Source organism: Medicago sativa, chromosome 2 (assembly GCF_051527215.1).
Source record: "Medicago sativa cultivar Bolivia chromosome 2, Bolivia_mono, whole genome shotgun sequence".
NCBI classification, from domain to species: Eukaryota; Viridiplantae; Streptophyta; class Magnoliopsida; order Fabales; family Fabaceae; genus Medicago; species Medicago sativa.
The window spans coordinates 72,745,594-72,772,624 of NC_140750.1; the positions used below are offsets into that span (position 1 = coordinate 72,745,594).

Consider the following 27,031-nt stretch of genomic DNA (forward strand, 5'->3'; position numbering starts at 1 on the left):
ACAAGGTGTGCTAAAATGATGAATCATCCAAATCTGTTACAAACCAGAGCACCTATGAATAGGTTGCCACCATAAAAGCAAGAAAAAATTACACAACACCCATACAACAAAGTGGGTGTCTCCACCAATCATGATAACCAAAAGCAATAGGAACAAAGTGCGAAGACAACCAAAGAAATGAGTTCATCTTCACCTTTTCAAAAATACTGTGTATATTGATTACCGCATTTTTGTAGACACAATTGTTTCTATCTTTCCAAATAGCCCAAACACACGCATGCCAAATAATTTTAAGGTAGGAATGAGTAACTCTCGGAAGCGCCGCTAATTGAGTAAACTGCAAATAGTGCTCCTTGATACTTCCTGGAAAAACCAAATAGATGCCAAGCCATTGAGAAACTAAATTCCAGACATTCCCAAATAATGCACAACCAATAAAAAGATGATTTGTTGTCTCAGTGAAACCACATCCTCCAACACATATATTATCATTAGGTTGCAAGATATGTCTTCTCACTAGATGAATATATTTATGCTTACTTTTTCATCATTCCAAATATACTTTTAAACAACTTTTTCTATAATTAAATTGTTGTTGGTATCATTAAAAAAAGAATTTAGATTATATTTTTTTTTGTTATATTGTATTATTGTTTGTGTCGTTGAAATAGATAATCAAGGTTGGTTTGATTTTTTATAACTTGAAAGCGACAAACATTTATATATTTTTTAGTTTTAATCAAAATCAAACTTTCATTAAAAAAAACACGGTTCATAATTTTCAATCGTTAGCGCAATAAAAAAAGCGAAAGACGGGCAAGTGTCCGTCTTTTCGCTAGTGTTTATAAAGCGAGAAGTAGTTGGCAAAAAAACAAAGATTTTTTTAAGATTTTTTTGTCAAAAAAAAAATCAACTTTTTATAAGAAAAGTTTCAACAATTTTCTATTAAGATGTTTCTTCGAGGTAATATTTTATCCACTTAGGTTTTTTTTCTTTCGAAGGAGTCCACTTAGGTTAGTAAGGTCCAATTTTTTTTTTTTTTGAAGGAAGGTCCAATTTTTTTTAGTAAGCTCAGTTTTAGAGATTCACAAGATTAGAACAAACCTCATTTAAAAAAAATAGAACAAACCTCAACATATAAAGTTATCTCAATTATTTATCATCCCGTCATTGATTGGGATGTCTTGATTTTCCATATACAGTAATACTCGGTTAGAGAACTCAAAATATATTATTATTACCTGCAGAAAAGTTCTAATATTTCAACTTTATCTCATATACTAGTACACAATTTGATCCCTTATTATTGTGGACGAAAAGATCTACATTTAAAGAGGTCAGCCCTAGTAAAGATGTCAACAATTTTGAAGAATATGTTAATTTCTACAGTTGCACACAAATAATATTTATGTTTGCCAAAAAAAAAAAGTACTAAACATGTATATATACACCACAATTGAAACAAGAATCGTAATTGACATAATTATTAGACTTGCTATAATATGATTAGAAAATTATGTGTTGTAAAAAATAAGATAGCAATATGTTACCGATAACAATTTGGTAAATGTATCAAATATAGTACTTAATAAAAGTGATAAATAAAATTGTCTCAATAGAGATTGTGGATTATTTATTTTATTTTATTCATAATAGGTTTCATCTAATTTTAGGAGTTATTTGAATAAATTGTGGGTTTGTAGTTCTTTAATCAATTAGGTCCATGTTTATGCTTGGTTATTTGAATCAAACTAGACAACTCTTTGTAGTTTATTTTATTTCAATTGTTCAACTAAGCAGGTTATGAATTATTACGAAAATTATGGATTTGTTTGTGCTTACCTAATGATCGGAGAATTCAAATTGGCTCTTGTTATAGATTGTATCATCTGGCAAGGCATTCTACTTTTCTGTTGAAGTGAATATTTTGTTGAGTATGCATTTTTTTATAAGCAATTGTTGACGATATAATCCATAGACTGACAACTAAAATTATTAATATTTAAGAGATATCATGTTTTAAGGGGCATATTTGAGGAACCAAAATTTGAAGATTCATCCATGAGAAAGCAATTGAAGATTCATTGGTTTCCTTCATGTACAATGTCATATTTTTCGTGTTTTTAAATTCCATGATCAGGATTATAAGAACTTCTTTTAAAAAGGATTAGGTAGTGTTTGACCCGGCTTTTTTTCAACTTCTTTGACCTTAAAAGGAGAAGGAGGGCCAAACACCATTTATGAAAAGCTCTACAAAAAATAAGCAGCTTAATTTTATAGAAAAAAATAGAGCCAAGGTTTAGAAAAAGTTGAAAAAACCAGCTTTACGCGAGGGCTTCTAACTTATGACCGCATTCGAATCCTGCTATGGATATATCATTGCTATTTGTTTTTAATATTTTTTAATTGAAACTCAATCAATAGAGGACTCCTGTAGAAGAACATAGTCAAGCTACCATTCTTTTTAATAATATTTTTTAATTGAAACTCAATCAATAGAGGACTCCTGTAGAAGAACATAGTCAAGCTACCATTCTTTTTAATATTTTTTATTTGAAGCTATCATTCTTTTCGGGTATTTTTTCAGCTACCCATTTTTTTGTGGTGGTCGGGGTTCGAACCCCGGACCTTGCATATATTATACATTGTCCTTACCAACTAAGCTACGCTAACGAGGACGAAGCTACCCATTAATTCCTTGTTAATTATCATAGTGAATACTACTTGTAAAATAAAATTATAATTTGTAAATACTGAATACTAAATATTACGTGGCTAATTTATTTATAAAATAAGAAAATCAATACAAATATAAAATTCATTTGGGTGAAGGAAATGACTACTCGTTTGAGTTTTTTTTAACCAAGTTTGAGTTTTTATTTTTAAATATTTATTGATTCTGTGTATTTGTATGAAAGGAAGCATGAGAACATATTTAAATGAATAATTTTAAATTAAAATTGAGCTACAATTTTGTATTTGCCTCAAAGAAATATATCTTTATGTATTTATATAAAAATATAACAAATTCAGTAGCTACAATGATTTTAAATTAAATAAAAAATTCATAAAAATAATTATATCAAATGACTTTAGCTTTTAAAGCAATTTTTAAGATAAAAACTACCAAACAACTTTAACTTTAATTTTAAAGCTCTTATATTTAACTTTATACGTAAAGTAGCTTTTAGACCTGAAATAAGTTGGGCCAAACACAACCTAAGAACTTGAATGTATTGTGTGATTGAATTCTCACTTTAAATTGATGCAATCGAATTTATTTGTATTTAGCTTCGATCTCTGTTCGTAGTACTTTTCCTTAATTGATCGTTATTGAAGTAAAAATGAGATTATTACGCCTATGGGAGATGTAGTATAACCGGAAATTGCGATTCCTTGTCACAAAAGCATACTAAATATAGGAATATATGAGCATATAATTATGCAGTGGCGGAGCCAGAAGTTTTAGATTGTGGGGGCAATACTCATACACTATAACACTAAAATTACTATTTTATCAAAAAATGAAAACTTATTATTTGAGTTTCTTTAAGATGAAAGTAAAATAAACATTTGCAATTATACTTCCTCCTTATGAAAACAAAAGTGTCAATATTTTTTGTTCTTTTTATCAAAAACATTGATAAACTTTCAAATGTGTTATAAGTTAATGTCCTTATTTATTACGAGAGAATATTTAAAGTAAGTTACTTATTGGAATTAAGAGTAATTATTATAGGAGTATCAAGCCCACATGTCCTAGGTCAACTGACAAAAAAAATGCCGAAATTGATACCCTGGACGTCGTGACTGAGGTTTGAAACCTGAGTCATTTACTTGTTTGTGCAGTAATTGTCACTTCTTCTATAAAAATATAAATAAAAGTAAGGGTATCCATGGAATCGGTTTAAATTTATAGGAGTATGAAATGAAAAATAACTATTTTCAATGTTTTTCATTAGTGTACACTAATAATATTTTTTTCATGTATTTTGTTTCTTATAAAAATGACCGGAAGAAATATATAAACGAAAGAGAAGTAATTATACTTTTACAAAACAACTTTTATCTAGAACAAAACTACTCTTATAATGGGCTAAGGCCCTCTTGTACTCCAAAAAAAAAAAACTACTCTTATAAAATATTAATGTATTTACATTTTTTGTAAATACAAAGTAGAAGTTATTGACTTGAGAATAATGCAATTATTAGTGTACAATCATAAAACTTAATTAAGATTGCATTGAAATATTATGATTCATTGTTAAATATATAAATGAATGAGATATTAAATAATTGGACTAATTTTAATTTGGTAAGATGAGTATTTTCTTTAACTTGGTAATGGGGGCATATAGTTTTTTTAACACCAGTATATACTAAATTGAAAATAAATAGTGCAGGCACATGCCCACACAAGGGTGTAAGTGGCTCCGCCCCTGTAATTATGCATTCTTAAAAGATATTATCCCGAGCTTATCACGAGAAGGTGCTGGCCAATTAAATTGCTCCTTGGCCAGAAAACAAGGGAGGATGTGGTTATAGAGCAATCCTATATATCAAGAAAGATTTTATCAAGAAAATTTCAAGAATGACATGGCAGAATAATCACCCTTAGATTTTATCAAGAAATTATTCTGAAATTAATGTTAGCCAATAAAATCTCAACATGGCCGAAAATCATGGGGTGATTGGTGTTAATGTATTTTTTTTATGAAAGGTTAATAAATAAGATTGAAATCTAAGGGTGATTATTCTGTCATGTCATTCTTGAAACTTTCTTGATAAAATCATTCTTGATATCTAGCATTTTCCGTGGTTATATAATCCAGGAAAGGAATTTAACAAATAAACCATTGTGAAATTTTCGCTTGGCAATTTGTCGCTATAAATATCAATTCTCTTCTTGAAAATAGATGACTTTATGTTTTACCTAGTAGTTACGAGAAATGCCAACTTGTACATTCAAGACATGGGTTAAAAAGACTAAAAATAATGCAATTGATCTAAAATGACATTAAAAAAAACGTTCTCAAATCATTTATACATAATGCAATTGTTGTTGGTCCAACATATGACTACTAGTACACTCTTAACTGTAGCGTAACTAACAAAACAGAAATTTAAAACCGTTTCTCTAATCAACTTACATTTAATAAATCTAACATGTGCCATTGTGCCTTTATATAACAGAATGAACTTGGTTTTGGTATTTCATTTCTCTTCATTTGAACTGCCCAAAATTTGACAAGTGTTAAAGGGTGTAGTGCATGCATGGCATTGAAGTTAGAGGTGTCCTTTAGCAGTCATTCGCATACACGTGATCAGCATCCTTAGCCCATGAATCGAGGTTCATTTCGGAAGACACAACAGAACAAGCCCCATTCATCATCCATAACGTGTCACTTTACTATAGTTCAACGTGTGACTGACCAATGACTAAGTACGTATATACTCCCTCCGTCCCAATTTATTTGACCCCTTAGCTCATTTCATACAGATTAAGAAAAATGTATAAATAAAGGGGAAAGTGGAATATATTGTATTGGGAATGATAAAAGTAGTATTATTTAGTGTTATATTGTATTGGGAATGATGAAAGTTGTATTGAAAATTGAAATGAGTCAGTTATTTTGGGACATTTTTTTTTAGAAAATGGGTCAGTTATTCCGGGACGGAGGGAGTACATGCATGTATCCTCCTCAAGTATTAGAAGAACGAAAAGTCAAAAACACCCCTATATAAGATAATGGCATAATGCTACCTGGGCCAGGGAAGAACAGAGTATTGATAAAATGGGACCCAAAAAAACCCATAAGCAATTGAAAGAGACAGAAAGTATGAGAAAAAAACAAACCAGGAAAAATCAAAGAATTAAAGTAACCTAATTGAAATGTCATAATGTGAGTGGGTTGTTGGATTACAATTGGATGAGTCATCAATGAATATGTCGATAAACCAGCCACCTATTTCCTCGAAACACCCCCCCCCCCCCCCTATTCACTAATCTCACACAATAATGTTGCACTACGGACAGAAATATATTTTAACAATTACAAACATTTTATCTTGTACTCCATCCTGTCACATTTATAAGCAACTTCTCACTTTTTAGATTTATTAAATAACTGATGTATCTGAATTATATAGAGTCTTCATACATGGGTTAATTAATGAATCTGAAAAAATAAAAGTTGCTTATAAATATGACCAGAGGGAATATGCTAATAGATTCACCACAAAAATGTACTCCTAGTAAAAGATTTTGATAATTACTTGGTTAATTAGGAAGAATGATAGGTAAACACTCTAGGTCTACATTTTGCTACACTCATTCAACCCATTAATTTTTTACCATTTTTGTACGCCTCTATATGGCGTTAGAGAGAAGAGAGAGTGAGAGACAAAGTTGATAAGTGTGTGAGAGCCCTGTTGTCCTGTATTATTTTTGTGTGTGGAGGTACAAAGGATATATGTCAACCTATTATAGCTCTTTTTTATATTCATCAACTATCACATTAGTCTATATTGTCTCTTTTTCTATACATACTTTATCGGATGTTTATCAAACATTTTTGGGTTAATTAAATAAATGGTCTCTATAAATATTTAGAATTTTGTTTTTATTTCATACAAAATAAAATCACACTTTTTAGTCCATGTGACATTTTCCTTCAGCATTTTAGAGACTAAAAATGCTGACGTAAAATTTTTACAGGGACTAAAAATGATGGAAAATTGTACGGGGATTAAAAATGCTGACGAAATTTTTACAGGGACTAAAAAGTGCGATTATTTTGTAGGGACTAAAATTGAAATTCTGAATATTTATAGGAACCATTTACTTAATTAACCCAACATTTTTATTAGTTAATTAATAAAATTATTTCTATAAAGAATAATGACATGTGAATACATCTAATTCTCATTACATAAATAATATATTACATCTATACACACTTGAATTGTTTTTTTGGGTCAATTCACTCTTTTTATCACATATTTTCCTTAAGATCAAGCAGCACACAATTAAAGTGAACTAACAATGAATAAATTTCTTCCATCGAAGTGAATTTAAAACTTTTCATTTAAAAAGTTTCTTCAAGTCACTTTAACTTTCCCCTAAATCTCAATCTTCTTATATAAAAGCTAAAATAGATTGATGGGTGTGCCTATTTAACCCATTAAGATGTAGGTTTTAACTTTATTTATACAAGTGTTTTTTAGGTGATTATACAAGTGTTATATTTATGTAAAGTGACTAACAATTAATTTAATTTATATCAACAAATCCCATTTGTAGCCACCAGCATTATTGAGCTATTGAATAAAAAAGTCACATTTTTTTTGAAGGAGTATAAAAAAAAAAAGTCACATAAATAGTTCTAATTTCCGCTATAAATACTTCTCATCCCTCTTATCAACTCATATCATATCCCAAGTTTCTTGCAACTTGATAAGCGAAAAAAAAAAAAGACTCAAAGAAAGAGAAAAGCAAAAAGATGAGTTACTTGAACCGTGTCTGGATGGCAGCAACAGTGGCGGTAGCACAAGGCCACACTGATCCAATCCATAACTGCAAAACAGCTCTTGGAACTATTCACCAAAACCGAACTCGTCTCTTCTCCGCCAGCGGTGCTTTGTCGGCACTCTTGCCGTTGTCCAGCGTGGTTGTATCGGACTTAACCGTGAGCTCTAAGGTGGAAGAGAAGCTGAGACAGACCGACGATTCTCTCCAGAAAGTTATGTACATGAATTGTTGGGGTCAAGGCTAAAGTTTGCCTAGAACCCCCTCAGGCTTTGTTTTATCAAAACCTTGAAGATTAATACGTGACACTGATAACATGCTGGTGTCGGACACCATCACAGACACCAGACACGACTTTGATCAGAAGTGTTGGTACACCTTAAAAACTAAGGGTGACAACAAGACAAAACTGATTCATAGGTGCAGGAGCAACCTATGTTTTTCTTTTGAGTGAGGATTGTAAAAGAGCAACAATGTAATTCACGTGGACAAACTGGTAAGTCTATGAGAACAAGATCTTCTTCATTCAACTATGCATGCATGAGACTAAAGGGAAATTTGTTCAAATTGCAAATTTTTCTTTTAGCAACCCAGAAAACGAGGTTAGCTTCAATGAAGAGTAATATTATGATCCAATTATCCATAATAGCCCAAGGAAGAATAATACATTTGGCATAATTGGATTTGTTGAGCTGTTGAGGAAAATAGAAATCAAGGGGAGCACAGAGAATCAAGAGAGAAATTTTCGAACTGAAAATATTTTGTCGATTATGCATAATTAGGGCAATGATTGCCAATATTGGAGTGCCGAAATGTATAATTGAGGCAATGATACCGATGATTGGTGTGCAAAAAATTGATAAAAATTCTTACTCTTATTGGTAATCTCTAGTACGGTATATTATAGCCTCAAATCCTTGTACTTAATTAGGTTTTCCTTTAATTTCCTTGGTCCTATTTTTTGTTTTCCATGACTTGATACTATGCACTATAAGTTTATAAGTTGTACTATGTACAGATAATAGAATTGAAGGATTTCTAAAAAAAAAAGAAAAAAGAATTGAAGGAGAGTTTATTTATGAGAAATAAATTGCAATAAAGAAAGATATCAAAGACCTAAAAATGATCAATCCACTGGTATTAGGAAATTTTTACTTTGATCTATCATGAGTTTATTCTATCTCATTATTCTATCTCTTCTTAATTATATAATCATAAAATTAACCAATCAAACGTCAATTAATTGTGTAAGACTCCCTAGCTAGTATGATTATGAAACAAGTTCACAAAACCACATAATTCAATTATAACTATGATCATGGGACCGGCATAGATTCATTGATTAACATATTATTTAGTCTATAATATAGACGGGTGTAATGATCCATGATAAGCCCATTAGAGTAGTATAAGTCGAGGTATTCTTTCATGGTCATAAGACCAAATCAATAATATTTGGACACACACACAAAAAGATTCTCCTCAAAATATTCAATAATCTTTTTTTATCAATTTCCTCTTTATTATTAAAAAAATACATTTTTATGTGTGTGTGACCAAACACTATTTCCTTGGTCCTGTGACCATATTAGAATTTCTCGTATAAGTCCAAGTTATATTAGGTGATGAGTCATGCTTTCTAGAAGAATCTTTTGTGATGAGTCATTAGAATATCAAGGCTATAAATAAGTGATTGGTGATTGTAATCATTATGAAATGAATGAATGAAGAATTAGTTTGTTAGATTAGTCTTAGTTATAGCTATTCTCTCTTCTAGTACAACTTCTCTCACATTTATGAACAAGTAAAAAGTTCTTCATAAGAGCGGGATACATGGATTAATCAATGAATCTAAAAAGTTGTTTTTATTTGTGATCAAAGTAAGTATAGCCAAGTGTTCTAAATCCTATCAATCTCTATTAGACATAAAATAAAAGCAAGTGTTCAGTCTATATCTAATAATCCATAAAAAGATATTTATAATACATTAAAAAACAAAAACAAATTTGATATCATTAACAATCAACACATAAACGAAATTGTAATCATAGATAAAAAAAAAATGATGAAATAGAATCATAAAAAATGTATTGAACATAAAATTCTAACTTCAAAAAATAATTCCTTAAAAATAACTAATTAATCCTTATTTATTAATTTACGTCTGCAACAACTTAACCTAATTTTTTCCCGCTCATTCGCTTTATTAGGTTTGCAATTATTTAACCTAACAAATTTCATCTAAAAAAAATGCATTGCACACCAATTTCATTCCTATCCGCTTGTCTTTTTTTTTTTAAGAAAATATTTTCTACCATATCAATGATCTTACGAGTTAAAAATTACTTATTGGTCTCTATTATAGTCGAGAAAACCCGTGCGACGAACGGATCAAAAGTCTAGTTGTTCGTTGTAAAATTAACATAGTTTTAGTTTGAAAAATGCAAACAATTGTCCTTTAAGATATTTGTTAAAAAAATTAAATATAATAAAATTAATGTATGATGTTATTTTCAAGCAATTTTTGTTTTTGTTTTCTTAACAAATAGTTCTAGGACACTAGTTAGTACAAGTAAAAAACTATAAGTTATTGTACCAAAAAAAAAACTATAAGTATGATAGTTTCGTCGTTCAATTATCACTCATTTTAATATCCTCTTAAACTCTACTCATCATGTCTGTCTGTATTAAATTTAATTAGATCTTTATACCAAACAAATTTTAATTTCAAAAAAACATTGCTTGTTATAAAACTAAGTTATATATAGTTTTGGTTTTTCTTGGTGAATAGTAGCTCAAAATTTTACAAGTGCAAAAAGCGCTGTTCTTCTGCATGCAATTGAACTTGGAGGTGTCTTGCAGTCATGCGCATGCACGTGATAACCATCCCTAGCCCATAAGCGGAGTCGACACTACAGAACAAGCCCCATTCACCATCCATAACGTGTCACTTTACTACAGTTCAACGTGTGAGTGACCAATGACTAGTACAAGCATGTACCCAAAAATAATAGGAAAAATAACTCATTTAAGATAGGAGAAGGACAAAAACAGCCCCTACATAAGATAATGCAACCTGGGCCACGGACAAGACAAATGAAAAAATCTTGTGTGGACTAGGACCAAGAATTTTGGTTTGGTCACACACAAAGAGAGAAGAGAGAAGAGAGAGAAAATGGAGAAGAGAGAGAAAAAAAAAACTTGTGTGTGTGACCAAACCAAATTTTTTGGTCCTGATCCACACAAGTGTTACTCCAAAACAAATAGAGTAATTGAAGTGAGGGTGTGAGAGAAAAAACAAATAAAGAAAGTTAAGTGAAAGGAACAGAAATGTCAGAACATGATGAGTTTGTTGGATTACAATTGAATGTGTCATCAAATGAAAATGACCTATTATGATAAGCCCGCCACCTGTTTCCTTCAACCCTTTCTTTCATTTTTTAACTAATTTAAAATGGGAGCTTCTACGGTGCAGTCAAAAAAACTGACTTTTTAGAAAAAGTTAATTTTGATCTTAATGTTTGATTCATTTTTAAATTGTTGATTACTGATTAATGATCAATAGTAATTCATCTTGTAATGCTTGCAACATCTTGGACTTACAAGTACTATTTTATCGTTGGAATCTTTAACATGCAAACAGAGTTAATGATAAAATCTTAAGTGTTACACTTTGTGGGGTGTTACGCTTAAAATAAGGTAGGATAAAATTAGATTAAGTGTAATCTTGTTAATCTAATGAATTGATGATACTATGAGGACTGAATTTTTTATGTCATTGTACAAAGAGTAGGGTGTTACTCACTACATTTTTGATGTTATAGTGTTAACTTCACCAGAAAAGTCATTCTTATGACTTCACCATAAAATTTTCCATTTAAAATATATTAAGTCGATATAGTGAATCTATTTTAGTATTACTTGTTTTCTTGGCAGATCTTAGTAATAATAGTTAAGTAACTGATATGCTAATAGATTTACCCTTAAAAAATGTTGGAACCCACCAAAGTCCAGCATTATTGAGCCATTGATTAAAAAACTCACGTAATTATTTATACCAAAAAACAAAAAAGTCACATAAATGGTCCTCATTCCTTTATAAATACCTCATTCCTCTTATCAGCTAACTCATCATATCAAACACTTTCCTGCTGTTTTTTAGGCAAAGAAAGCAAAGGCTTAAAGAAAGAACAAGCAAAAATATGATTTACTTGAACCGTGTTTGGATGGCAGCAACTGTGGCTGTGGCACAAGGCCACACTGATCCAATTCATAAGTGCAAATCAGCATTCTTGCCGTTGTCCAGCGTCGTTGTATCGGAAGCAACCGTCATGAGTTCTGAGGCGAAAGAGAAGTTGAGACAAACCGATGCTTCTCTCCAGAAAGTTATGTACATGAATTGTTGGGGTCAAGGCTAATGGTGACAACAAGGCATGCAGAAGCCAGAACTGATTCTAAGGGTGCAAAAGAAACCCTATATGTTGTTTTCTTGAATGGGAAATATTGGAAAAAGGAAACAATGGAATTCCCTTGGACTATTTGATACGTCTATGAGAACAAGATCTTCTTCATTCAAATTGTGGGATCCAGGAATATTTGTTCAAGTTGCAAAATTTCCTTGAATATTGGTTGAGTCAAATATACAAGTGAATGAAATCAAGGAAATCAAAGAGAAGCAAAAGAGGGAAAATTTCCTATCATGAAATATTCCTTAGACTATAAATAAGTCTACAATTGCCAATGATTAGCAAGCTGATCAAAATTGATGGGTATTTTTTCATTTGGTACTGTTAAAAGTTAGTTAATTTAGGTTTGTTAGAGTTAGTTAAGTTTGTAATTAGTGACCGTTTGTTAGGAGGAATTTGCAACCGATGTGATGAGACTTGGATACATATGTAATAAAAGTTTACTTCTCTACACATGTCTTGTATTCGATTCTCATAATTTAATAGAGTATATATTCAATCTCAATTTTGTTCTCTCTCTCTCTCTCTCTCTCTCTCTCTCATATGTTCTAATGGTATGTTAGCTCGGTTCGATCGCGACGAAGGTGTGCAATCATTACAACCGTTTTGAACAATTTTCTTGACATTCTTCTCTCATGTTCAATGGAAAGAACTATGATAGATGACACAAACATGTGAAGGTTCTTCTTGGCTTTCAAGATGCGTTGGAGGCTGTAAACTTTGGTGTGGAGGAGCTGGTTGAAAATCAAACATATGCAAAAAAGGTAGCGTACAAGGAGGTTGAAGAAAAAGTAATACAAGGTGTTGTTTTCATTCATGAATGCGTGAATCCATCCACTGTGATCCCCGATGCTTATGTGTGTTAAATTTTAGATTTTTTATACTACATTTTTTTGTTTAGGGTTTAGCATTTTGATACTAAAACTCTAGCTTGAAAATCAACCTCTTCATAAAATTAGCTTATATGTATCCTAGAGGCATATATGTTCAAGAATTTATGTAAAAGCCTGTCTTAAAAATTGTACATTCAATTTTTTAAAGAACAATAAAAAATTTATTGTTTAGTTACCTCAAAAAATATAGAGAAATGATATTTGAACATTCATTTTATGATAACTTGTAAAAACTTTTTATCTTGTATTCACATTATTTTTTACTTTATCTCTCTATTGTTTTAGTTTTCGTGTAAATATATATTTTCTCCTTGTAAATTATGATTGTCTTATAAGTTGTCAACTGTTCAAATAATTAACACTCCTCAAAAATATATTATGATATAGAATTATCATTTTTACATTTTTTAACATGTTCTTTTTAAAATACAACGTAACATAACCCATGAGCTCCAAAATTTGACAAGTGCACAAAAACAGGTGTAGTGATGGCATTATGGCATAGTACTCCATTGAGAACTTGGAGGTGTCCTCAATCTTCATGCGCATGCACGTGATCCCATACTTTAGCCCATGAGAACAAGCCCCATTCATCATGCATAACGTGTCACGTTACTACAGTTCAACGTGTGACTGACCAATGACTAGTACATACATGAACCCAAAAATAAAGGAAAAATAAATTCAATCGTCCTGATGCAGTAGAAGGACGAAAACACCCCTACATAAGATAATGCAACCTGGGCCAGGGTCCATCAAAACAAACAGGAATTTTTTTTTCTTCTACCCCTATCACCAAAAAGATTGATATGTCCGCCCCTAGTTGAAAACTATTGATACAAATACCCTTGTTCTTCATTATAGTTGGCGAGCATGCCTATTTTTTCAACAATCCCTGCAAAACTGCAGGCTTTACATTTCACTTGGAGAGCATCATATTTTTTTTTAGTTTTTCTTCTTCTTCTGTTCTTAATATCAAATGGCGAACTAGCCATTGTTACTTTTTTTATTTAATTTTTACATGTTTGACAACTAAAATGGCGAGCATGCCCATTTTTTTTTCCATTTTTTTTGTTTTTTACGGCCTTACTTTTGTTTTTGTTTTTATTTTTATTTTTAATTAAATAACCACATTTCTTTAATTTAAAAAAACAACCTAAAATATTTTTTTAAGCATTTAACAAAAATACATTAAAATGAAACATTGTCACAAACTTAAAACATCTATTACCTTTATCTATTCCTAATTTTGTGAAAAAGCACCGAGAAAATGTAGATTGTGTTCCAGGACCGGTCATATTCATAGGAATTGTCTAACGTTTCTGATAGAGGCAATGTTGTATTAATAATAGTAGATAAAACAAAAAAGGTGTACCAAAAAAAAGTAAAAAAAAATCAAATGACATGTTTGCCATTTGAAATGTAGAGCACAAAAAAAAATAACTAAAAAATAAAAAATGGCATGGTCGCCATTTCAAATAAAGAACATGAAAAAAATTAAAAAAAGAACATGCACGCCATTCCATTTGTGTGACACACATATGTTCAGCTAAAAGCCTGCAAGCTTGCAGAGAAAGTGGAAAAAATGGTTATGCTCGCCAAGTAAAATTAAGAACAGGGGCATTTGTATCAATAGTTTTCAACTAGGGGCAGACATATCAATTTTTTTGGTGATAGGGGTAGAAGAAAAAAAAATTCCGTAGAAAGACAGAGATGCCTAAATCTAAGAAATTTTTTTTTTCTGCCCCTATAACAAAAAAAAATGATATATCTGCCCCTAGTTGAAAATTATTGTTGTAAATGCCCTTGTTCTTCAATTCAAATGGCGAGCATCACATTTTTTCAACCCTCCTCTGCAAGCTTGCAGGCTTTCTCAGACTTTCTCTGACTTTATCTGTGTGTTTGTAATTTCATTTGGCGAGCATGTATATTTAAGGCATTTAATTTTTTTTTTCCATGCTTGATTTTTGAATTGGCGAGCATGGCATGCTTGGGTTTTTTTATTTAATTTTTTTTTTCCATGCTTGATTTTTGAAATGGCGAGCATGCCATTCTTGTTTTTTTTTTAGTATTTTTTTTTGCTTGCCCTTTGAAATGGCGAGCAAGGAAAGGCCATTTTAAAAAAAAAAATGCGAACATGTTTTTTTGTGCGGTTTTAAATTTTTTTACAATTTTTTTATGAAAAATACCATATTTCTTGAATTTTAAAAAACAACCTAAAATGATTTTTTTTATTAAACATTAAACAAAAATATGGCCTGTTAAAGAGAGGGAACATATCGGTCATATTCGCAGAAATTGTCCAACTGTTAATCACCAGTAGTTAATTTTGTTCGTAATGTATTTTATAAAAAAATACCAGTAGTTAACTTTCTTCGTAATGTATTCGCAGAAATTATCTTAATGTATTTTTGTTTAATGTTTAATAAAAAAAATCATTTTAGGTTGTTTTTTAAAATTCAAGAAATATGGTATTTTTCATAAAAAAATTGTAAAAAAATTTAAAACCGCACAAAAAACATGTTCGCATTTTTTTTTTAAAATGGCCTTTCCTTGCTCGCCATTTCAAAGGGCAAGCAAAAAAAATACTAAAAAAAAAACAAGAATGGCATGCTCGCCATTTCAAAAATCAAGCATGGAAAAAAAAATTAAATAAAAAAACCCAAGCATGGAAAAAAAAATTAAATGAAATTACAAACACACAGATAAAGTCAGAGAAAGTCTGAGAAAGCCTGCAACCTTGCAGAGAAGGGTTGAAAAAATGGGATGCTCGCCATTTGAATTGAAGAACAAGGGCATTTACAACAATAATTTTCAACTAGGGGCAGATATATCTTTTTTTTTGTTATAGGGGCAGGAAAAAAAAAAATTCAACAAACAGACTATTTTATGAAATGGGACCCATGAACAATTGAAGAGGGAGATACTGTGAGAGAAAGAAACAAATCAGAAGAAAAACAAAGTAAGAAAGTGACTGAAAACAACATGTTAGAACATGACCAAGAGTGCTAACCAAGGTTGGTTAAAGGAGTTAGTTCGTATCCTATAATCGTTAAGCCGAGTATAACTTTAGTTTAATTTTTTCTTAAAGAAAACTTTAGTTTAATTTTTGTTGTCGGTACAAGGATTTTATACTAGGACGCGTTCAAATTCAAACCGATCTAAATTAAAACTGTAAACCAATACATGAAAAATCGAAGACCGCACTAAATCGAATAATATTAGATATGTTTGGATGACATTTATGAAAACCTTTCGGATTGAATCGGATTTTGAATTGATTTTTCAAAACCAAAATAAACCAAACCATACCGCATACATATATTTTAATATATGTTTTCATTTTTTAAGTATAATATATTATATTAAGCTATTATTATTTTTCTTTTTAATTATTTTAATACTACATATGAGTTTAATTTAATCAATTTTATTTCTATTTCATATGTTTCAAAGATAATCAATCATTTTTATTTCGTACTATTAATTTTTTTTATAAATCATGTTTTATTGTCAGAAATTTTTATAGTTCATATGTTATGTTTTATCATATTTTTATAAGATTATTACTAATAAAAAAGTTACAATTTGTAATTTGGATATCCAAAAATCGATCCAAATTAAACCGCATTAAATTGGATTATATCGGATCGGTTTTTTAAAATTTATCATCCAAAACCGAATCAAACCACATAAAATTTTATCTTTGGATCGAATGAATTTTTGCTTCAAAACTGATCAAAACCGGACCGCAGACACCCCTACTTTATATCTTTAGGTCCATTCTGATTTTATTTAATTTGTGATTGTAATTTAATTTAGACAAACTTACTTAATTCATCCTTTGATACAATTTCTGACAATACTTTTGTTCATTATTTTCCTTTTAGTGATTTAACATTTTATTTTATAATCATGCAACATCTTCGTTCTTTATTTTTTTTCTTGATTTAGTTTTTTACTGTAAAATGTTAACGTTGTCATCTTTTTTATGAGATTTTTTTTTAATGAAATCTAGGTTTCTATGTTTGTATGATGAATATTTGAGTTCGTTTATAAGTTTGAAGACTTTTTTTATAAGTTTTCTCTATGAATATTTTGATTTTGTCTTACAAAGGACAAAAAAGTTACAAGATTATAACATAAAAAAATTAAATAAAAAAAGTGTCATATTAAATTAAGTTAATAGACAACTTGTATAATTTGCTTTTAATTTATCTAAACAATTCTAAAGAACATGAACAAAAAGATAGTTTCGCAAAACAAATTAATTAGACTCAATTGGTTAATAAAATTTACTAAAGAATGAATTATTCGAGGTGATATGAGTTTGGTTTTAAAGTGAGTTAATTTTTTATCGTACTTTATTTATATGACGGTCAAATCCTAGCTCTAAAAACAGTCGGGTTAACATAAAAAGAAATGGTCTTGCAAAAGAACCAACATCCAAAAAAACAATTAAACCAATATTCAAATTTGATTAAAAAATGTTCACGTTTAATCTTTAATACGTGCATTAATTACAAACATAAATTTTTAATAAAAAACCAAAAAATATGTATGTCTTTTTTTTTTGAAGAAAAAAAAAATATGTATGTCTATTGAATTGCAATTGAGATGCTACGAATGAGTCATCAGTAGATGTCGCTTTTGGTTTTGGATAAGCCCGACGCCTGCTTCCTCGAATCCACCCACCTCTCTCTCCCACTTTAATTTTCATATCATCACATCACGCACTGACCCTTTCTTTATTGACGAAAACTACTCCTATAGATAGGTACTTTTTTTTACTTTTTACTGGACTACATATATATACTACTACTAAATGTGTGTTTGATTCAGCTTTGAATATAATTGATTCTGACAGAATTGATTCTGATAGAATTGATTCTGACAGAATTGATTCTGAGAGAATTGATTTATGTTTGGATACAATTATGTAGAATTGATTAAACAAACAGAATGTTGTTTGGATGATTTTGATCAAAATTGCTTTTGAATGTATAATTACTAAAATAGGCATAGCTAAAGGAGAATTGATAAAGAAGGAGAATTGATAAAGGGCAATAAAGGAAAAGAATAGGTTGTAATAATAAAATATAAAATTTATTGGAGAATTGATTCTAGAAAAGCTAGAAGCTAGAATTTGCAGCTTCATGGAGAATTGCTTTTGAAGGATAAAAGCAATTCTGAAAAGTCAAACCAAACATGTTAGAATATTGTAGAATTGCTTTTGGAACTGTATAGAATTGCTTTTGGCTTTGCAAAAGCCAATCCAAACGGATCCTAAATTAATACCGCTACTAATATAAAATATTAGTCATAATCTTCATAATAATATAATAGTGCAAATAAGTGCCGTAATAATCACTTTAACATTTAAAAATATTTTAAGACGATACCGTGAATCTCTAATAATAGTTAAATTGATAAGCTAATGGTTAACATTTTTTTTTTTACCGGGGTTCGAACGCTGGACTTTCTTGCATATATTATGCATTGTCCTTATCAACTGAACTAAATTCGTAAAGACATATTTTTCTTTTTGACAAGCTAATAGTTAAGATTTCATTAATTAATTAATAAATCATATTAATTTAAATAACCTTAAAAAACAACCCACAACCAAAGTCGCAATCAATCATAAAAAAATTGGATTCTATTGAAATGAATTTAATACTTTTTTATTTAAAAAATGTATCAAAATTGAGATGTAGAGAATAATGTTAATTAAACAAAAGTGTTATCATAATTAAAAAAAACATACTTGATCAAAATAATTAAAAAAACATAATTATCATAAGATATTTTGAATACCATTATTATCTTTTTTTGACAAGATTTGAATACTATTACTATCTATTAGTTTGTTACAGATATTTTTTTAGTGATGTTACAAATACTTTTGGATTACTCAAAAAAAATAATGTAATCTTTTGGAAAATTTAATTTAAAGTGACTCAAACAAAAGATAAACAAATCCCATTTGGTTTTGGTCTTTGGATAAGCCCGTTGCCTGCTTCCTCTCTCTCAGTCACTAATCTCATCTCATCATACCACGTACTGTACCTTTTCTTTGTTTAGGAAAACTACTACAGTATACTTTTTCTTTTACTGGTCACTAGTTTTTTATACGACCACTATATTGTAGTCCTGCCGTCTCGGATTAACTGAGTCATTTACTAAAAAAAAGTGTCCCAAAATAACTGAACCATTTCAATTTTTAATACTACTTTCATCATTCTCAATTCAATATATTCCATTTTTTCCCCTTTATAACTAATTAATACTACTATCATCATTCCCAATTTAATATATTCTACTTTCTCCTTTATTTATACATTTTTCTTAATAAGTGTGAAATGAGCCAAATACTCAATTAATTCGAGACGGAAGGAGTACCTGTTTGGCATAGCGTTTTCCCATCTCGAACGGAGGTTTAAAGGCTGAAACGTGGTTTCAACATTTCTTACGTGTTTGGATAACTGCAAACCGGATTCTACCAAACGTGATTCTAGCCCCCAACCCCCGTTTTTGAAAAGCTAGAAAATGAAGCTTTTGCGGCAACTCAACGCCAGTTTGGAATTTAATTTATGGTGACAAATTGGAAATTCCCTAATTACCCATGACTTGTTTTCTATTACCAGGTTCCTCCCTTTCAACAGCACAAGCCACACTGATATTGTTTAATTTCTCAATTTCTCTGTTTCTCAATCGTAAGGACAGAGAAGATTTTCATTTCATTGCAGTGATGATTTATACAGATTGTTTTTCTCCATTTCAGACCAATGAATTTTGTTTAGTTGCTCAACATTCTTGAACCTCTCCTTTTTCTTACTCAGTGCTTTTATGAAGTTTGATTCTTTTATTTGGTTTGAGAAGACAGAGGATAGTGGGGTAATGGATAAAAGGCCAAATCCTTTTTATTTACTTTTTGATAAAAATGTCAATTTTAAAACAAAAGAATTGAAACTTACTAGACCACCGACCCGTGCTCCGCACGGGTCCTATCAGCTAAAACATACACAAATAAGTTACACCATTATATAACATGTTTATATGAATAGGTCTATTTGTTACGGTTGAAACAATGCACTTCACAGTTCATATGATGTGAAATATGATAAATTAAACGCATGATGGTCACATTAGGTATGTAATTAGTTGCTAATAGCCACAATACATCAATATAAATATAAAGTACTAATCACACACCAAAGAGGTTTTTATATTGACAACAAAAGTTGAACCCACAACCTTGCGGGCGAGTCAACTGAGTCAACCTTCATTGACATGCTTTTTTTTTTAAAAGGATCATTCACATGACATATTTTTATCGTTAAAATTTATCGTTTTTTTTGGTTAAAATTTGTCGTTTTTTATTTTGGACAAAAAATTGTCGTTTTCAATTACAAATTACTAATTTTCATATATGACATATTTGTGTTGGAATCCAATAGCAAAACATAATAACAATGTTAGAAATTCTCTTAAAGATAGTACGTTGCCATGATAAGAAGCATGTGCAACTTTTGCATCACATTAATAAGAAAATAGTTTCAGAGAAAGCAAACAGAAAGATTAAATTAATCTCAGCAATAAGGAAAAAAATAATCGTTGTTTTTTTTAAACATTATCATTGCAATTAATTATACAACTCTCGTATTGTTTTGAATTCTCATCCTCTTCAAAAAAAAGGTTTTAAAAACCAAATTTAACCAAACTTGATGATTCAACATATTCAACTATGATATAATGTAAAAATTTAAAACCAAGTATCGGATAAGTTCCCGTAAACATTAAATCAAACATATGAGAGATGCAAAATTAAACATAAATAAAACAATAATAAACATTAAAAAGGTGATTTGGTAAAAGTCATTGTGATACTTGTCTACCATAAATTATTAGTAATAACAATAATTGTTTCATAAAACTTGCAACAGTACTGTTTCTATAAAAGATTAAGCAGCAGGAGCAAGATTCTGCATAACCTTCAATGCCTTATCTAGAGACCATCCTTTCATAATTAAGTGTTATCCACCATTTACTGCAACATAGACTGAACAATCCATTAATGATATTTGAGGCAAAGCTTCACTACTCCTAGAACATGCCTTTCAACCCTTGCCATAAGCCTATAATGAGTTAATTTCTACAATTGAATCAGCCCCATGACAATGTAAAAAAGCGGCACCAAACTTGCAAAATTCCTTTAAATAGTAAAGTAACATCCTGACCAGCTCCCTTGCAGCATGATTTTACAGGTAAAAGCTGTGATATTTCGCCTTCAATCCAAAACTACTTCAAGAAGACATCTTCTATTTTGAGTCCTAGTCAAGTTACTTTTAACTGCTAAGACTTTACTTTTACAAAATAGTTCAAACATTCAATCCTTGCAATTGATTTTTGGGTTCAACTGTAACAAACAACAAAGCAATCGAATGTATAAAAAGGTAATGCAGTTTGACAATATATATAAAGGGAGGAGGAGAGGACTTTCAAGATCCTGTATGAAGAAAGATATTGCACAAATCAAAAATTAATTTGATACATCTAGTACAAAAGAAACACCAGATAAAATCACCAAAGCAATTGTTGTTTGAAGCAGACAAAAACCGATGAGCTAAAAATAACCAGCTCAAAGTGCACATGCAAAGCCAATAGCCAACAAAACCAACAAAAAACACATGATCACAGACACTTAGATAAGACTAAATACAATTTTTTTCAACAAAGTGACGTTTCATACATTTGAAGGCACGTAAAATAAACAAAAACAAACTCAGTATAGAGCTCATTACATATATCATGTTTTTGCATTTATAAATGAAAAAAATAATACGCAGACCTCAAAATAGAAAATAGCTAAGGATACACATGATTTAAAGGACTTGCAAATGAACTTGCATGGAATGCTAGGGTTAGATAGTCTTTTGACAAAACTCTATGTCATCCATTTGTGAGCATGGTGGTGGTGAAGCTTCTCTTGGTAATTGGTTTGGTTTGGATTTTAGTGGTGGCAGAGATAGTCGGAGAACACCACCTCCTAGCCGCTGTTAAGAAGATGAGGGTGTACAAAGTAGCTGTCGGAATTAATGAGAGGCAAATGTGAAATGAGGTTCAATGTTTTATGAGTGAGCACAAAATGCAGGGCTGAAAGACAAATATATAAAACAATGTCGGTAAACTTTAAAAGTGATCATTTGATGTGCGGACAAATGATGTATCAAATGAGATGATCCACTTGTACTACTTGCTATAGCAACAGTGAAACACAATAATAAACATGCAGCCACATGTATAATTTCGCTCATAGTATTTCATCTACATCATAAAAAGTCACCTTTTATAGCCTTTGTTGTTTTCCTGCTTCAATGAATGAGCACCCCCAGTTTGACTGCTCAAAGAGTGTCCTTGATAATGCTTTATGGTGCACTATTTGATGAATCACTCAAGCTTGGATGGATTTCATTTAAAGTCTTCCAAAAATGAAAATACTACTTTGGAAAGCTCGTTATTGGAACAAAATCTGATTGGAGAGAAAAGGAAGCAGTAGTGAGATAACACTTACAAATGATACTGAAGCAAAAATATTCATAGTCTATAATTTCATATGTTAAGTATAATTACTCTATTCATAGAGCAATATAAGCGTTGTGTTATCTGATATAAAATGTTAAAAGTTGAAAAGAATAGGATAGTTTAAGGGGAATGTGGCTTACATGATAGAGGGATTGATGGACCAAGCAGAACAATTCTATGTCACCAAAATCGTTCACGGTGGTCTATTGATTAGTTTGGGGCTGCGGTGAGATGGCGGCTCAACCGCTTCCTGGTTTTGAACCCAATTACCACCTCTTTTTGGCTGCTCAGCCCCACCATTCAACTTCATTTGATTCCACTTTATGCTGTTGATAACAGTTTAATAAGAAATTCAGAATAAATATATAAAATTTCATATTATAAGTTAGAAAACAATCTGAATTAGTCATATAAAAGAATGATTTTGAATAGAGGAGGGATATATTGTCACTGGTGTGCTGGAGACATTGGATTACTTTTGCTTAACTACAGCATCTTGTCAATGGAAAATACATAATCAAATGTGGAGAAGAAATTTGACGCATAGATGGAAGTCTCAATCTAAATCTCAGCTGTCAAAAGCTGATCAATCTACAACTTATAAAGATACACTGCGCATGAACTAAAAAGAAAGAAATACAGGAATTCAAGTCTCAAAATAAAGTCGTGTTTGAGCAGTGTGTATAATAATGGCTTGACTACACATAATTAGAAAAGAGTAATGCAACTGTACAGTGATAGTTTTGTAAGCAATTGAGTCTAACCACTTAAAACGCATCTTTAAAGGAAAAATCATAGGAATTCAGATCCAATTTGAGCTGGAACTCATCCGGTAATATCATAGTTAGAGAGTTTTAAGATTTTGACAGACATACATAAAGCGACAAAATTATTCAGGAATCTTAAAATTCCAAAGTTTCATTGATGTGTACATTCAAAGCTAAGTTAAACTACTTTGGAAAAAAGAAGTTATAATGGGAAAGCTACCCCAAGGAACTACATGTGGCGAAAACATGGCCTAAATGAGACTGGCTAGATTATGTAATTTAAGGAAAGAAGAGAATGAGTGTCTCAGATGGCTAGATTCATAAAAACCACAACAGTGAAGTGAACATGTAATTGCTCACTCTTTTAACCAACAATATCATATTTGGATAGAACTGAACATATGCCCTTTAATGAGAATAAACAGAAACAAACAAACTCAAATAAATGACAGTATCATGCATTATTTGCATTCTGGAAAAAAGCAACAACTCAAAAAAGGTCATTCCTGCTAATAATACTTGCATTCTTCATTGACCATCATTCAATGGAATAAGTGACTCGTACATTAATAAAATTAATAAAATAAAAGACACGATAACAATACAAACTATAAAAGACACAATATAAGGGACTTCCGGTGTCGTGCGAGAGTTGATGAAGAAACTGAATTGAGGTTTACAAAAGTGGCACAACACTCAATTACACATCATAAGAGAAACAAATGCATTACCTGAATGGTCGAAACCAAATCGTCACAGCAACAAAGGAAATTCTACAAACAGTGATATTCACAACCTGTCAAAACATAAGAAATTTCACATTAACAAATGCATCCACCATCCTTGAAGTGTTTCTATCAAATTACATAGATTTATTCATATCTTCAACATCCTTTATCAATTTCTTTTAATTAAACAAAATCCTGTCATTATTTTTACCACTTTTCATTCTCAACAACACCATTGTTTACCCAATAAAACCACAAAAATACAAATTTAAATAATTTACTGTCAATTTGAATGAGACAGAAACAAACCCAAATTTTTTTTTAATTTTAGAAATTAACAGACATGCAACTGAATGTGATCGATTTAGTACCTGGAGAAATGGAAACCAACAAATCAAGATGCAGAGGATTTCATGACTGTATTTGATGTGTGATTCTCTTCAGGGTATGATCACTTTCTCAACTCACAGTTCTTGCAGCGGTTTTCGGGGAGGTAGACGGAACTGGAGGAGATGAGGATGAAGAAAAGAAGCAAAAGCAGCGATTGAGAGAGGAGAAGAGCAACAACTATTGCGATAGAAGAGCGAAAATGAGAGAGAAAAACAGAGGTTCTGATGTGAGCAGGAAGAAACTGTTGTGTCGGATTCAGATACGGTTGCGGCGGAGGTTAAATGGCCACAGGCGATGGTGCGTGTACGGCGGAGAATTGCTATCGATGGTAGTAAATTAGGTTCAGAGAATGGGTGTGACTGTGAGAGAAAAGGGAGAGAGAATTGGGGGGAGAGGGTTGGAGAAGAAACGCGTGAGAGAAAGAGAGGAAAATTTGTTAGGTTTATGTGAGGGTTAAAACAGGAAATTTAATCCCTAGGTTTAGGTTAAAATTAGGGCTTCAATATTGGCTTGGGACAACTTTTATATATAGAATGATTTATGAGTTTTCAGGGAATTTATTAGTTATAATAATAATTACAACCTATTTTAGTAATATTTTAAAACTAATTTTAAATTGTTACCTAAAATGATAAAAAATATATTAATTATAACTCTTATAATTATTTTAAAATTGAATTTTTGAAACAATAATAATCCATTTTCGACAATTAAAAGGATGCTCTAAAAAAATTCAATCACAAGGATAATTAGGTCATTACACATTCAAAATCAATTTTGATTCAAACCATCCAAACAACATCAACTCGTAAGAATCACTTTTAAGTTAGTGTATCCAAACATAATAAATTCACATTAAACTCACTTTTAAACAAAATCAATTCTTGCAAACTCAATTCTATTAAAATCAATTCTCTCCGCCGTCATACCAAACACACTATTACTACTAATATAATATATTAGTCACAATCATCAAAATAATATAATATATAATAATATAATATATTAGTGCAATAAGTGCCGTAATAATCACACTAACATTTTAAAATATTTTAAGACGATATAGTGAATCTCTAATAACAGTTAAATAATTGATAAGCTAATAGTTAAGTTTTTTTTATTTTTTATTTTTGACAACTTGACAAGCTAATAGTTAAAATTTTATTAATTAATTAATAAATCAAGTGAGTTTAGATAACTATCAAACAACCCAGTCGCAATCAATCATAAGAAAAATTGGATTATGAATTTATAATTTTGATTTCAAAAATGTATAAAAATTGAGATGTAGAGATCAATGTTAATTTACACAAAAGTGTTATAATAATTAAAAAAAACATAATTATCATAAGATATTTTGAATACCATTATTATCTTTTTTGACAAGATTTGAATACTATTTACTATCTTTTTTTAGATAGACGAAATGGCAAAGCCGTTATAAACTCACATATAAGTGGAGGTACTGGGGTTTAAACCTCAGTCATGACGTCTGGCCTAACAATTTCGGCATTTTGTCAGTTGAGCTAGGACTTGCCGACACTATTTACTATCTATTACTCTCTCTGTTCCTATATGTAAGCATCTTTTTAGAGGCAAAGAATACTTACATACAGGACGGATGGAGTAGTTTGTTACAAATACTTTTGGATTACTCAAAAAAATAATACTCCCTTTGCTTTAGCCAAAAAAATTTGTTTCAAAATGAATGTTACTTTCAGTTTCCAATGCAATAATAACTTTTTCTTTTCAATTGTACCATCCAATTAATACTCTGCACAATACTTCCAAAGTACTACTTTTAAAACTAACCAATAGTTAATAATGATAATTTGGTAAAATAATCATTTTCTTTCTTTTAATCATTGTATTTCTTAATATGTGTGTAAATCATTAAAACGACATTCATTTTAAAACGGATGTAGTATAATCTTTTAGAAAATGTTATTTAAAGTGACCGAAACAAAGATAAATCCCATTTGTTTGTAGCTTGAGTGGAATGGACCCCACCACACCACGAAAAAAACAAACAATTATTGAGCTTATCTACTAAAATATTCACATATATGGTTCTCAATTCCTCTATAAATACTCTCTTCCTCTAATCTTCTCACACCTTTCATATCTCTCTTGAACCAAAGAAAAAGTCGCAGTAAAAAAAGAAGAAGAAACTACGATGAGTTACTTGAACCGTGTTTGGATGGCGGCAACCGTAGCGGTGGCGCAAGGTCACACCGATCCAGGCCACAAGTGCAAAACAGCCGTTGGATCTATTCACCAAAACCGAACTCGTCTCTTCTCCGCCGGAAGTTTATCCGATCTCCGGCCGTTGTCCGGCGTTGTTGTATCGGAGGTGAGTTCTGAGGCGGATGAGAAGTTAAGAAGAACCGATGATTCTCTTCGGAAAGTTATGTACATGAATTGCTGGGGTCAAGGCTAAAAAACTTGCCGGAAACCTCACCGGAAATCGTCGCAGTCGCTGGAGGATTGAGTTGAATCGGATGATGATGATGAGTTGACTCAGTTGGAGAGAAAACCGTGATGGTTTTGGATTTCGATATATATTGTAAATTTGTAACTAAGCTGTACAGTGAATCAATGGATCTTAACTTTCTTTTCTCAGTTGGAGCAAATTCGTACTGTTATAATCCATAAGTTATGGATGGATTATGAT

General features: G+C 30.7%; 3 protein-coding genes and 2 long non-coding RNA genes across 5 annotated transcripts; 3 read left to right on the forward strand and 2 right to left on the reverse strand.

Annotated features, from left to right (window-relative positions):
- Positions 1–7,428: 7,428 nt before the first annotated feature.
- LOC146950468 (uncharacterized) lies at positions 7,429–8,502 on the forward strand. The gene has a single exon (XM_085746417.1). The coding sequence runs from the start codon at positions 7,503–7,505 to the stop codon at positions 7,773–7,775; it is 273 nt and encodes a 90-aa protein (XP_085602543.1). The 5' UTR covers positions 7,429–7,502; the 3' UTR covers positions 7,776–8,502.
- Positions 8,503–11,587: 3,085 nt separating this feature from the next.
- LOC146950469 (uncharacterized) lies at positions 11,588–13,072 on the forward strand. Its single transcript, XM_085746418.1, has one exon. The coding sequence runs from the start codon at positions 11,731–11,733 to the stop codon at positions 11,944–11,946; it is 216 nt and encodes a 71-aa protein (XP_085602544.1). The 5' UTR covers positions 11,588–11,730; the 3' UTR covers positions 11,947–13,072.
- A 7,642-nt stretch (positions 13,073–20,714) lies between these two features.
- LOC146950470 (uncharacterized) lies at positions 20,715–22,378 on the reverse strand. Its single transcript, XR_015025475.1, has 2 exons — positions 22,234–22,378; positions 20,715–21,306 (listed from the first exon to the last, which is right to left on the reverse strand). It is a non-coding gene; the product is annotated as an uncharacterized LOC146950470 (long non-coding RNA).
- Positions 22,379–22,575: 197 nt separating this feature from the next.
- On the reverse strand, positions 22,576–24,647 carry LOC146950471 (uncharacterized). Its single transcript, XR_015025476.1, has 3 exons — positions 24,339–24,647; positions 23,971–24,035; positions 22,576–22,798 (listed from the first exon to the last, which is right to left on the reverse strand). It is a non-coding gene; the product is annotated as an uncharacterized LOC146950471 (long non-coding RNA).
- A 1,824-nt stretch (positions 24,648–26,471) lies between these two features.
- Positions 26,472–26,979, forward strand: LOC146950472 (Wound-responsive family protein). Its single transcript, XM_085746419.1, has one exon. It carries the CDS (start codon positions 26,534–26,536, stop codon positions 26,795–26,797), a length of 264 nt encoding a protein of 87 aa, XP_085602545.1. The 5' UTR covers positions 26,472–26,533; the 3' UTR covers positions 26,798–26,979.
- The last annotated feature ends 52 nt before the right edge of the window (positions 26,980–27,031 follow it).